The 14122-nt window shown below is 40.2% G+C and overlaps 1 protein-coding gene across 2 annotated transcripts in view; it reads right to left on the reverse strand.

Moving 5' to 3' along the window:
- ATP9B (ATPase phospholipid transporting 9B (putative)) overlaps window positions 1-14122 on the reverse strand; it is a 218194-nt gene that overhangs the window by 167591 nt on the left and 36481 nt on the right. For both annotated transcript variants that reach the window (XM_082853143.1, XM_082853144.1), the window contains one exon: window positions 13526-13634. In XM_082853143.1, the coding sequence (XP_082709269.1) occupies window positions 13526-13634 (109 nt within the window). The remainder of the gene's footprint in view (window positions 1-13525; window positions 13635-14122) is intronic.

Raw genomic sequence — 14122 nt, forward strand, 5'->3', positions numbered from 1 at the left:
CACAACGGCCACCTGCTCTCACAAACCAATGGAACCATCAACAACACAAAGTGTTTATTGAATGAGCATTTAAAATTTAGTAACTTCAGAGCTCCATTTGATAGAAGCAAGTTCTAAATAGAGTAACAAAGATACTTCAATGTGTACACCAGTATTTAAACCTAATGACAGTTTTCCTTAAAAATATCCTACTCCATTTACTGTCAAGTACATACTCAGGAAGTCGTACCTTACCAGCCTTTTTCTTTTGATGAAACAGTGAATAGTGACTATTACCAAGTAAGGTAACAGCAGTCCTTTCCTCTCTCTAAACTACTGCAAGTAAATCCTTCCATTAAATCCTTCTTCTAGCAATAAACGTTCCCTGCCACTATGCCTCAAAAGTATGATGGCTTATGTGTGCCTTATCACGGAGGCAAGCATTTAGCTCACTTGCCCCACGAACCAAGTTTTATTGGCTCCTCCGAAGAGAGATCAAAAATCACTCCAAGAGCCACTCTTCTTCCTGCAGAGTGTCTAACCACGCGCCCTGTCTACCACTCTCATTGCCACTCGTCAGCATCACCTGTAAAACAAGACACAACTAAATGGTCGCCACTGTTATTATTTTCCGAATTCAGCATAATTCCAAACAAACTAGTTGAAAAATTAAGGATTATGTTCATCCTCACCCCAAACCCTCCATTACTGGACAACTGCTTAGAAGATAATCAAATTTGCAGCATGTATACACATTCTTCACAGCTGATCCAAATTAACTTTCCGGCTTTACCTACTCTTTCCCTTTGCTCCTGCTCTATCTTAGTCTGGCACCTTATCCGACAACCGTGTAAGGCCCTTGCTTATTCTTACAGGTTCTCTGCACTTGCTGCTCCTTTTGACTGAAATCCCTCCCTCCCCAGACCTCCTTAATTGCACAGCAAATATAACCCCATGAAGCCTTCTGTAACCTGTATAAGCATCAGCAGGATTTTATACACACTGCTACACAATGTGCTTAAAATGCTATAATGCTATAAATATTCAAACACCTGAGTGTCTACCAAATTTCAGATCCTGTGCACTTTTAGGACATTTAGTTTGTTCTTCACAAATGCATATCCAAACTTAACCCATTTTAAAAGAACAGGAGTTGATAACCATTCTACCCCTAATCAGTTAAAATGGGCCAAATGCCGGAATGGATTAAAGAGAGCATAACCGTAAACACCACATCTAACTAGACACAGACATTACCAAATAAGGATGAAAAGGTATTAATTACTTATTTCCCAACAAAACACACACAAGGAGATAAGAGTGACAAATAAGTAAGCAACTTTTTAAAGAAGCACTTGATCGCATATAAGGAGCCCTCTAGAAGGCCACTTCGGATTAACACGTATTGCTTCCTGGGCAGACCACCACCCGTGAAACTGGCAAGTTATTGCGCTTGTCTTCATTATTTGGGTGGGAATGGCATTCTCCCCCAACTCTCTCACCATTTTAAGTGGGTGTGGAGGTAGGAGCCTAACTTAAAACAGATTATGAAGCAAAGTGGGTAGTTGGGAAATAAGTTTTATACTATACTATATTATATCACATCATATTATATTAAAAGAGAGACCTACACTCTGAAAAAACCCAAAATATTGCTGAGAGAAATTTTAAAACACCTAAATAAAGGAAGAGATATACCTCATTCATGGATCAGAGACTTAATACTATTAAAAAGTCAATTCTCCCCCAAATTTATCTATAGATTCAATGCAATCCCAATCAAAATCCCAGCAGGCTTTTTGTTTTCTTTTTTTGCGGTATGCGGGCCTCTCACTGTTGTGGCCTCTCCCGTTGCGGAGCACAGGCTCCGGACGCGCAGGCTCAGCGGCCATGGCTCACGGGCCCAGCCGCTCCACGGCATGTGGGATCTTCCCGGACCGGGGCACGAACCCGTGTCCCCTGCGTTGGCAGGCGGACTCTCAACCACTGCGCCACCAGGGAAGCCCTCAGCAGGCTTTTTTTTAATAGAAATTAACAAACTGATTCTAAAAGTCACATGGAGGGACTTCCCTGGTGGCGCAATGTCTAAGAGTCTGCCTGCCCTGCCGGTGCAGGGGACACAGGTTCGAGCCCTGGTCCCGGAAGACCCTGCATGCTGCGGAGCAACTAAGCCCGTGCGCCACGACTACTGAGCCTGCGCTCTGGGGCCCGCGAGCCACAGCTACTGAGCCCATGTGCCACAACTACTGAAGCCCGCACACCTAGAGCCCATGCTCCACAACAGGAGAGGCCACCGCAATGGAAAGCCTGCGCACCACAGTGAGGAGTAGCCCCCGCTCACCGCAACTAGAGAAAGCCCACATGTGGCAACAAAGACCCAACGCAGCCAAAAATAATAAATAAATAAATAAATAAATAAATAAATTTATAAAAGTCACATGGAAATACAAAGGATCTAGTCTAGCCAAAACAACTCTAAAAAGGAAAAACAAACTTGGAGGGCGAACGCTACCGCTTTCAAGAATTATTATGAAACAACAGTAATCAAAAGACCATTGTTTTAGCATAAAAGAGACAAATAGATCAACAGAGTGAAAAGAGAGTCTAGAAATAAACCCACACATGAAAGACAACTAATTGTTGACAGAAGTGTAAGCCAATGTGGTGGTAAAGGGATCACTTTTTCAAAAACTGGTGCTAGAAACAACAACACGCACACCTTGTACCAATACAAAACTTTACTCAAAAGACCTGTCATATAATGCAAATCCTAAAACTAAAAAACCTCTAGAAGAAGAAACATCAGAGAAATAAATGTAAGAAAATCTTTGTGAACTTGAGTTTAGGCAGAGTTCTCAGATAGGACACCAAAAGCACAATCATAAAAGAAAAAACTGATACATTGGACTTCATCAACTAGAACATCAAAGGGGCAAGGAACAGCACAAAGGTGTAAGATCAATGAACTGGCGGTTGAAAAATAGCCGGAGGAAGGTGCAAGAGGGAATAAGCTACAAAGATAGGAAGGACTCTAATTCCAGGTCAAGTAGCCCCAAGATTACGGGAGAAAAATAGCAAACATTTAGGAGAGTTGCAGGGGAAGCAGGACCCTCACAGAAAAGCCACATTTTAATGAAAGCAAGAAGGCACATTCAGAGGAGTCTGATGATGGAAAGGTTCAGGTGATGAAGAAACCAGAATTCCAAAGACACAGTGAAAAAAGGGCAATGCTAAGAATGAAGATGTACAGAATCTCGTGGTGATTAAAACGCAGAAGATGAAGAGTGATTTTAAAGTCTGAGACACGAACCAAGATGAAGGTCCCGTGAGGCTAGTCCTGGGGTACACAGGCCGAGACTGCGCTCAGGCTGAGAGGCCCGGGGAGCCCAGGACCCCATCTTGACCCCGGCTGAAGCTGGGCAGGGCACAGGCTTCCCCTTGACCTCGGCTGACGAAGTTGAGGGTGCCAGAGGAAGTCAGGATTAACTCAAGGGCACGTGGACACCCTTCCCCCAGTACAGGCCAGGGACATAAGTGGGAACAAAATGGGTAGCTTATATTCTAGCAATATTAAGTAAGGCAGAGTGAAATAAAATATAACAACAAATGGACTGTATAATTACAGCCTAGGAAATAAGAAAAAAAAAAGAAATACTACAGCCTGGGGGTAAGAATTATAAAGCATCTTGCCAAAAGTAACCAATTTTTACTCTTAAACATTTACTAGCAATAACCAAGGTATTATTTAATAACATTCCTAAGCAACAACAAAAAAATTAAGATGCTCAAATTAAACACAATCAATTCTTTTTCCTCTACTATCAGTAAAAAAAGAGCTGGAATAGCTTTGGGAGGAATACTGGAATAATGAAATACTACATTACCATAAGAAATATTTAAAGATAAAACACTGAATGTTATTCACCGGATAAACTATATTAGCCTCTCACTGGCTAAGGGAGTCCAAGCTATCTATGCAAGTTGCCAAGGGAGACTCCAGGGGCTGTCAGAGGAGGCTATCAGGCAGGCTTTACAGCCAGCCAGTGCACGTGCTTTTGCCTAAAGCTATATGCAGAACCTAACACTGAAGTAAGTATCAACAGTAATTCACTGCATTCACCAGATAAAAGATTTTGCAGAAAATCACAACAGTTTGAAAATTTTAATAAGTATCTCAAACGTCAGATATTTTACCAACTAACAGATACAAATAGAAATTATATGGTATCAATAAAGAGAGGACACACTCCAAAGTGTTTGTTAAGCCCTCTGCTGTTTGCATAAAAGAAATTTCTAACCTTTGTTTCCTATAGTTACATAGGCTTCTTAAATATCTATCAAAGGTGAAGATACAAAATATTGTTAATATGAATGGTTCGTAATTAACAAGTTCTAAGACTCTCAATCACTAAAATCAGAAACAGTACAAAAAAAGCAGTCTCCCTCTACCATGGACTCACCCCATGGACAAACCCCAAGTGTCCTACCTGAGTGTGTACGGTCATGTTACTATGGAGAGAGATGTGAGCAAACCCAGGTCAAGACAGTCCCTGGTCTCTCTTTTCCTCTAATGTTTACATAACCCGCATGACAGTGGTTTACTTCTCAATCCACCTAAGTGTGGAGACTTGGAGACAGTGAAGAAATCCACAGATGGAGGTGGCAAGACAGCTGTGAGGCTGCTGGAGGGCCAGGGGCCACTGGCCTAAGTCACGAGCAGACAGAAGGTTCCCCAGGACTCTTATATTTAGAGCGTTTCATGCTTCTCAGAGAACACAAGAAAAAAATGAAAATAACTGGTGGAGGGAGGGGAGGAGGGAGGAACGGAGAGGTTTCCCAAGATACCAGAATGTACTGTAAAGGAACATTTAAAACTGGTATGAGACTGGCATGGAAATTTGGATGAATCAGTGGAAGAGCACAGAAACTAGAGGAAAGGACCAAAACAAATCTAACATATTTCTCAAAGATCTGAGAGAAGTTAGTAACTTGAATAACTGGTTTTAAAGTAACTAACTGACCATTTGAGAAAAAAAAAGTCAGATCCCTTCTCCATACAATACATACTTTTACACGTAAAACTGCAAATGGGGTAAAAATTCAAGTACAGGGCTTCCCTGGTGGCGCAGTGGTTGAGAGTCCACCTGCCGATGCAGGGGACACGGGTTCATGCCCCGGTCCGGGAAGATCCCACATGCTGCAGAGCGGCTGGGCCCGTGAGCCATGGCCGCTGAGCCTGCGCGTCCAGAGCCTGTGCTCCGCAACGGGAGAGGCCGCAACAGTGAGAGGCCCATATACCGCAAAAAAAAAAAAAAAAAAAAAATTCAAGCACAAAAAATGAAAACACAGAAATACTGTAAGGAAATTAAAATAGTCACTTAGGGGCTTCCCTGGTGGTGCAGTGGTTGAGAATCCGCCTGCCAATGCAAGGGACACGGGTTGAATCCCTGGTCCGGGAAGATCCCACATGCCACAGAGCAACTAAGCCCGTGCGCCACAACTAGTGACCCTGTGCTCCAGAGCCCGCGAGCCACAACTACTGAGCCCACGTGCCGCAACTACTGAAGCCCGCACACCTAGAACCCGTGCTCCACAATGAGAGAAGCCACCGCAATGAGAAGCCCACGCACTGCAATGAAGAGTAGCCCCCGCTCGCCACAACTAGAGAAAGCCTGCGCACAGCAACGAAGACCCGACACAGCCATAACTAAATAAATAAAATAAATATTTTTAATTAAAAGAAATAAAATAAAATAGTCATTTATAATATATTGGTATTGAATGGACTTCCTATGATGGAGGTAAAAACCACAAAGGAAAAGGATCAGAAGATATGCCTACATGAAAAATATAAATTTATCTACATCTTAAAAAAAATGAAAAAATTAATCAAACAAGATAAAAGTATTTCCCACATGTGATAAATTTATCTTAGTAGAGAAATTATAAAGATGAACATAGGAACAACGGGGGAATAAACTTCCATAAAGGATAAGAAACAAACAGTGAAGTGCTAAAAGATAAATAGCAAGAAAACACAATGAGAGCATTTTTCACCAAACTGGAAATTTAAAAAAACGTGTGGCTGGGAGTTCAGTCATTAAAGGTAACCAGCAGTCATTAAAGGTAACTACTGATGCCAGTCACTAGAGGGAAGCAGAGGATGCTACCAGCATCCAGACATACACGAAACGCCCGTCTGTGTGAGAAGGTACCCTGTGCAAGCAAGTATTTTTTAAAGTTATGTTTCATGGGTTCCAGGCCCTAATCTCCAAACAATGCAATAAAAAATGTTAAACGCTTAATATCATGAAGAAATGAATTCATACAGGTCCTCTTAGGGTGACCTAAGAAAAAATACCAGTTATGCAGATAATGAGTATGTACATCCACTCTTGCCTATCTACCCAGTCCTGAGGATACGTGTCCACCATGATACAGCCACAGAGAACCAAACAAATGAGGGAGTGTATGTAAAGTGTTTGTGCCTGACATATAGTAATGGATTGATAAATGTTACTTAGAGTAAAAATGCAATAGTGTATGCTGAATATTCTGGAATGAGCATTGGAAGAGGGTATTTTAAAATGCTGCTCAGATCACAGACAAGAAAGATGACTTAGTGAAAGCGACATATTGCATAGACAATATGTAAAAGGCACTAACGAGGGATTTTAAAATCTCTTGATTTTCAAGGAATGATTATTACTGACAAATGGAGTCAATTTCACTAAAAGATGACAAAATTTCATTCAACATTCCATAAAAATCTTTTTAACGTAAAAGAAACAGAGTAAGAATGTTAACAAGTGTGGGACAACACAGTGTTGATAATATGAATCAAAGATGCTAAAATACACAGGAATAAAGAATTTCTATACTCTGCACAGATAAGCTTCCTTTTTGGCAAGGAAACTGGACCACAAGAGACATGTAAATATGCAAATGTTCTCTCTCACATTCTCTCAAACACACACACACACACACACACACACACACACACGAATACGCAAACACAAGTACTTTACATAAGGCTCAAGTCACAGACATTTTTCTCTCTCTCCTATGTTTGAATACTTGAAAACATGTTAAACGACAAAACGCCAGAACTAGTAAAAGAAATAACTAAGGGACTTCCCTGGGGGTGCACTGGTTAAGAATCCGCCTGCCAATGCAGGGGACACAGGTTCGATCCCTGGTCCAGGAAGATCCCACATGCCGCGGAGCAAATAAGCCCGTGCACCACAACTACTGAGCCTGCGCTCTAGAGCCCACGAGCCACTACTGAAGCCTGCGAGCCTAGAGCCTGTGCTCCACAACAAGAGAAGCCACCACAATGAGAAGCCCCCGCTCGCCCACCGCAACTAGAGAAAGCCCGCGTGCAGCAACGAAGACCCAATGCAGCCAAAAATAAATAAATAAAAATAAATAAATTTATTAAAAAATAAAAAAGAAATAACTAAGATATACTGGAAAACAATCATCACGAGCTGTATGAAGGATGCAGCAGCACAAAATTAATTCAAGTTTCATTTCTAAATATCAAGTTCCATGTTAGCTTTAGGTTTAAATTTGGGAAATACACTAATAGTGGTTGACATAACTTAGCCCTGCTGAGATCCGGCGGCTGATGAAAACACAAATAAACGAAGACTTCTGAATTGATCCTATCTGCTAGAATACTGACTGCATGAGCTCTTTAAAAAGCTTAGTTCAGGACTTATCCATATTTGAATCTCATCAAGTTATCACGGTACCCAACACATAGTGGGTACTTAGTAAATATCTGTGGAAATGAATTGTGAACTAGCCATCTGGATGATTACAAACAAGGTACACAATCTATACATGACTCCCTAGCAACAGGGAAAAAAACAGCATTGTCTCCAAGAAGCCAAAAGTAGAATGGCCACACAATTCCAACTCTTCGCAAAAGCTGCCAGGAAGTAGGAAAATCTACGTTATTTTCTCTTCCTTGCCTCTGCCTCTGCCTCTGGTGCTGTTCACTAGGAGACAATGAATAGCAGAAGTAGTCATAAAGAGAAAGGAAGGAAGCTAGCAGCAACAGGTATGGAAAATTCCCACGCAAGAAAAGCAGCTTATCAGGCAATGAAATAAAGAGCAAACTAAAAATCCTTCGGTGCTCACTAAGGTCATATGCCAGAGTTAAAATATTCTCTGCTTCCAAACACAGCACCTTCAAGTCGTTAGCATATTTAACAGTGGAAGTGGCTTTCCTTTTCAAAAGAAAAAAATAACAACACAGAACATTTTCTCAATGTATTTCTACAAGAATGTGCTTGAGAACTCTAAATATAAAAAGTTCACATGCTGTAAAATGATACAACAAACTACAATAAATCACAGAAAGAAATCAATGCCATTCCAAAAATAAATTTTAAACTATACTCAATAATAAGCATACACATGCACTTTCTATATACTAAGTTTTACTTAACAATCATTTACATCAGAATAACCAGCCACAAAGCAATGTGCCACAGCTGAAAGAACACTGAATTTGAGGTCAGAGGGTCCAGGTTCAAATACGAATTCTGCCAAGAAGGATGGCAACTTTGGGCAAATTATTCAGCATGAGTTTCAGGCTTCTCATTGTCACTGGAGACCACACCAGCCACCCCGGGCGGTGGTTACGTGAATGAGCACAGGGAAAGTGCTCTGACACACACGGAAGTCCAAAAGAGCAGCTGTCGCTACCGACATCTATCTACATGGGAAATGTCCATTTCTCAGATCACAGGCAATGAGGACCGATTTTTTTTTAAAAACGTGAATTTTCACTTGCATTTGAAATGAAACCACTGAAATTGTTTTTAGAGTATTTTGAATTCAAATATTACAGAATTGTAAAAGACATATACCAGTCTGTCTTCCTCATCATTTTATACTATTTTAGGTGAAAATGACATAAAGTCGCCACTTTAAGGTAAATGATTCGCGGCACTTAGTACATTCACAGTATTGTGCAACCAACTCTATCAAGTTCCAAAACGTGTTCATCACCACAAAAGAACCTCATACCCATTAAGCAGCTGCCGTTCCCTACTCCCCCAGGCCACGGCAACCACAGTCTGCATTCTTTATCTATTAACTTACCTCTTCTGCATATTTCAAAAGAATGACGTCATACAATATATGACCTTTAGTGTCTGGCTTCTCTTACAAAGCATAGTATTTTCAGGGTTCATTCACATTCTATCATGTATCAGCATTTCAGTAATTGTTACAGCTAAATAATATCCCAATATCCCGACGTATGAAGAGACCATAATTTGTTTATCCATCCACCCACTGATGGACATCTGGACCGTCATCACCACCTTTTGGCAATTGTATACAGTGCAGTGATAACATGGGTATATGTGTATTTGTGTTTGAGTCCCTATTTTTAATTCTAAATTTATCTGGGAATATCTTAATTTTGCCTTCATTTTTGAGTGACAGTTTTACTAGCATAGAATTTTCTGTTGACGGTTTCTCCTTTCCCAATTTTAAAAACATCACCCCACTTCCCCCTGGCCTGTAAGGTTTCTGATGAGAAGTCTGCAGATGGCTCCTCACCTCACTGAGGACCCCCTGCATGTGCTAAGCCGCCTCTCTTGCCGTTTGCAGGGTGTGCTCTTGGACCTGGGGTTTCAACTGTTTGATGGTAATGTGTCTTAGTGTGGATCTCTGCATTTATCCTTCTGGGATTCAGTGCACTTCCTGAATGTGTAGATTTGCGTCTTTTCTCAAATTTGGGGAGTTAATGGCTATTATCCTTTCAAGTATTCTCTCTGTGCTCTCTCTCTCCTCTCCTTCTAAGATGCCCATCACGTGTACCTTAGTACACTTGATGCTACCCCACAAGTCTCTTAGGATCTGTTTATTTCTCTTCATTCTACTTCTTGCTCCTCAGACTGGATAATTTCAAGTGATCTAGGTTCAAGTTCACTGATTCTTTCTTCTGCCAGCTCAAATCTGCTACTGAAACTCTCTAGTGAGTTTCTCTCTTCATCTATTGTACTTTTCAGCACCAGAATTTCTTGCTTCTTTTTTTAAAACTTACATACCTTTACTGATATTCTCCGTTTGTTAACATCTCATTCTGGTATCTTTTAGCAATTTGTCCATTGTTTGCCTTAGTTTCCTGAGCACATCTGAGGCGGATGACGTCGTGTTTGTCTAGTAAGTCCAATGTCTGGGCTTCCTCAGAGACAGTTTTTGTTAATTTCTTCTGTGAATGGGCTACACTTTCTTTGCATGCTTTGTAATTTTTTGTGGAAAACTAGACATTTTGAGTATTATAATCTGGTAACCCAGGAAATGAGCTTTCTCCCCCCTCTTCTGGATTTGTTTTGCTGCTTGGTGTATGCTATAGCCATGCATATTTAGTGACTTTTCTAAACTATTTTTGTCACATATGGTGACAAAGAGGGGGAAGGGAAGGAGGGAGGGAAGGCGACAGAAAGGAGGAACAGCCTCTTCCGCCTTTGCAGACTGTGGCTCTGTGCTGGGCACGCTGTCGCTTAGTCCGGCTGTTTAGAGCTCTGCCTCAGCCTTTACTTCCGCCTGTCCTGAGCCTAGAAACTGGTCAGAAGCAAAAAAGACCTTCTCAGGCCTTTTCTGAGCTTGCATCCAGCTCTGGCCTTGAATGCAGCTTTCAAAATTCCCCGAGCAAACAGGGGCACTTTGGATTCTCTCGCATCTTTTCCTGCCTGGAAGTGACACTCTCGTGCGTGAACCCCAACTAATGTTTGCCCGGCGACTCCGGCTGTACCCGAGTCTGACACAAGGAGAAACGCCTGCAGCTTTTCAGCCTTCCTGCCCTGAACTCCAAGTTAGGTGAAAGACAGGCGAGTGAACTGGGTCAGTCCTTCAAGTAGCCCCCAGACAGGTTAGACAGACAGACACAAAGCTTTGCAAGCTCGTCCTGCTCTGTGCCCTCCAGGGCCGGGTCCAGACCCCAGACTGGGAACACGGCTGCTGCTGTCTTCCCGGCGGCTGCCATGACACGGAGGGGGTGGAGCAAAGGCAGGTGAAAATACTAGAAGGCTTTCCTACGATTTTTAGGAGGCCTTTTCCTGGATGCACCAATCACCTGGATGCTGTAAAGTTTGACTGTTTCCAGAGTTTTGACGAAGTTAGCTCTGCCACATTCTGCTTGATTTGTGGAGCTGCGTACTCTGTCATTTTTGCTGACATCACCGCACCATTTATTTGTGAATGATACAGTTAGTGCCCAGAAACAAATCTCTGCTCAGCCCAAATTCCACAATACAAAACAATTTAAAACATAAGCCAGGACCTATACTGTATTCCAAAATAGACAAACCAAAGTTACACCTAATTTACCTGGCCATTCTGAGGACTCTTTTCCCCAAAGCTAAAGCTTACCTTATTTTCTACAACACACCTTTCCTCTACCATGCCAATACTTTATGCATTAAAGCTTTTTAATAATTAATTTTTCAATTCAATTGAGAAAGAACAGTCTTTTCAACAAATGATACTGGGGCAACTTGGTGTTCACATGCAAAAGGATGAGAAGCCACATCACATACAAAATACAAAATGAAAATGGGTCACAGACCTGAATGTAAGAGCTAAAACTATAAAACCCCTAGAAGAAAATACAGAAGTAAATCGTTGTAACTTTGGGTTGGCAAACTGTTCCTTAGATACAACCCCAAAACGTAAGCGACAAAAAGAAAAAAACAGATGAACTCGGACTCATGAAAATTAAAAACTTTTGCGTATCAGGGGACACCATCAAGAAAGAAAAAATACAACCCATAGAATGAGACAATATAGTTCCTAATCACATATATCTAACATGGGACTTAAATCCAGAATATAGAAAGAACTCCTACAGCTCAACAATTAAAACAGATAACTCAGTTTAAAAGCAGGCAAAGAATGTGAATAAACATTTCTCCAGAGAAGATATACTAATGGCCAGAAAGCACATGAAAAGACATTTAACATCATTAGTCATTAGGGAAATGCAATCCGAAGCCACAGTGAGATACCACTTCACACCCACTAGGATGGCTACAGTCAAAAAGAGAGACAAGTGTTGTTGAAGATGTGGAGAAACTGGAACCCTCTCACATTGCTGGTGGAAACGTAAAACGGTGCAGCCAATTACGAAAATAGTTTGGCAATTCCTCAAAAACATGGAATTACCGTGCAATCCAGTAATTTCATGCCTAGGTATATATACAAAAGAAATAAAAACAATGTTCACACAAAACTTGTACACAAATGTTCACAGCAGCATTATTTATCACGGCCTAAAAGTGGAAACAACCCAAATGTCCATCCATACGATATATCATACAGTAGAATATCACCTGGCAACAAGACGCTAAGTACTGGTATGTGCTGCAACATGAATGCACCTTTAAACCATGATGCCAAGTGTCAGAAAACAGTGACAACAGGCCACACACTCCCTGACTCCATTTATATGAAATGTTTAGAACAGGCAAATCCATAGAGATAGAAAGTAGATCAGTAGTTGCCTGGGGCTGGAGTGGCATAGGGAAGCGGCAAGAATGGGAAATGCCTGCTAATAGATATTCAGAGCTTCTTTCTAGAATGTTAAAAATGTTCTGAAATTAGATGATGGTGACGGTTTCATAACTCTGTGACTATACCCAAAACTATTGAACTGTATATTTTAAATGGATGAATTTTATGTTATGTGAAAAATACTCCAATAAAGCATAAAAACACTTTTTGGACAATTAAAAAATAATAATAATTCATTGTACAAATGTCCACGTATAAACAGAAGACATAAACACTCTAAACTTCTCCATTTTTAAACAGGCTCTGAGTCATTATGAATATCCATTTAGTTTTTCACTGTCACTTTCTACTGTCATCACGCTTACCTGTAATACCTTCACCCACTCTCTCCCTAATACATTGCTTCTTTTCTACAATGGACTGAAAAACCAAATAAACAACTCTCAAGAACATAAACTGGGCGAGGGTTAAAGCCTTAAATGAACGTTACAGGGGGATCGGCGCACATCAGTTACCACTTTGGACCATGACATTTGTTTCAGCTGCTCAAAGCCCTCTTCCTTAAGTATAGTTCAAGGCCAAGATACCAGATGTCTGACCTTAATGACTGTGTTTAAAATGTAAAGCAAAGAGAGACTTTAGAGGAAGTGATAACTACCCTTCACAGACAGTGTGTACACACCAGTTGAGTTTCACGTGTCTCTAGTACACGTGCATTTATACAAACTGTAACAGCGCACTCTAAAACTATTAATATTTATGTATATGTATGTGTGCATGCATGTATTTAAGGGTTTGTGTATATATTAATATTCATAAACACATACATCCAAGCATCTAGAGAATGAAATTATATGCATTATATTATTATAAGAAAATTAGACAACACACAATCACATAATACTATTTTCAGTAACAAAATTAAGACATGTTTTCTTACATTTATGTTAATTCTAAAATGATGATTATATTAAACAATGATAAACTGAATTAAAAGTATCTTGCTCACCTCTTACTGTAAGCTTGCTGTATAGTTGTGAATTCACTTCCTTGTCTCGCTGAAAACGCCGAAATTCATCAATTGCTTCCCTCATGATAGTAACAGCCAAGACAAACCCCTTTAAACAAAATAAAGTATTTGAGAAAACTGGACTTCAACAAAAAGGGAAAATTCTTTTACTGTTTAGCTTTACTTTTTTTCGTTCAATTTATATTAGTTGTAAAATATACAATAAACAGGAAAAAAAGACAAAAAGTAACAAACACTACAAAAGGAACATAGTAATGCATAGTGAAAGATTTACAATTCTTACTATACCCCAGAAAACTTAAAAAATTCACACCTTAATATATACTTCAAGCTAAACATCAGAAAATATTTAATAACCCAAAGAAAAAGAAATTAATCTTCAATAAACCCATGAATTATATTTAGAACACTCAGGCATTCAAATATCACATTAACAAAGACTGACATAAAAATCTTACAATACGTGCACGTAAATCTTTCTGATAGAATAAAAGCATTTAGGAACACAAAACAATTCCCATATATGACACTTACACATCAACTTCCTTACATCATGCATTACCATGCAAATGCATT

The sequence above is a fragment of the Leucopleurus acutus genome (genome assembly GCF_964270905.1).
Source record: "Leucopleurus acutus genome assembly, chromosome: 13".
In the NCBI taxonomy this organism is placed as follows: Eukaryota; Metazoa; Chordata; class Mammalia; order Artiodactyla; family Delphinidae; genus Leucopleurus; species Leucopleurus acutus.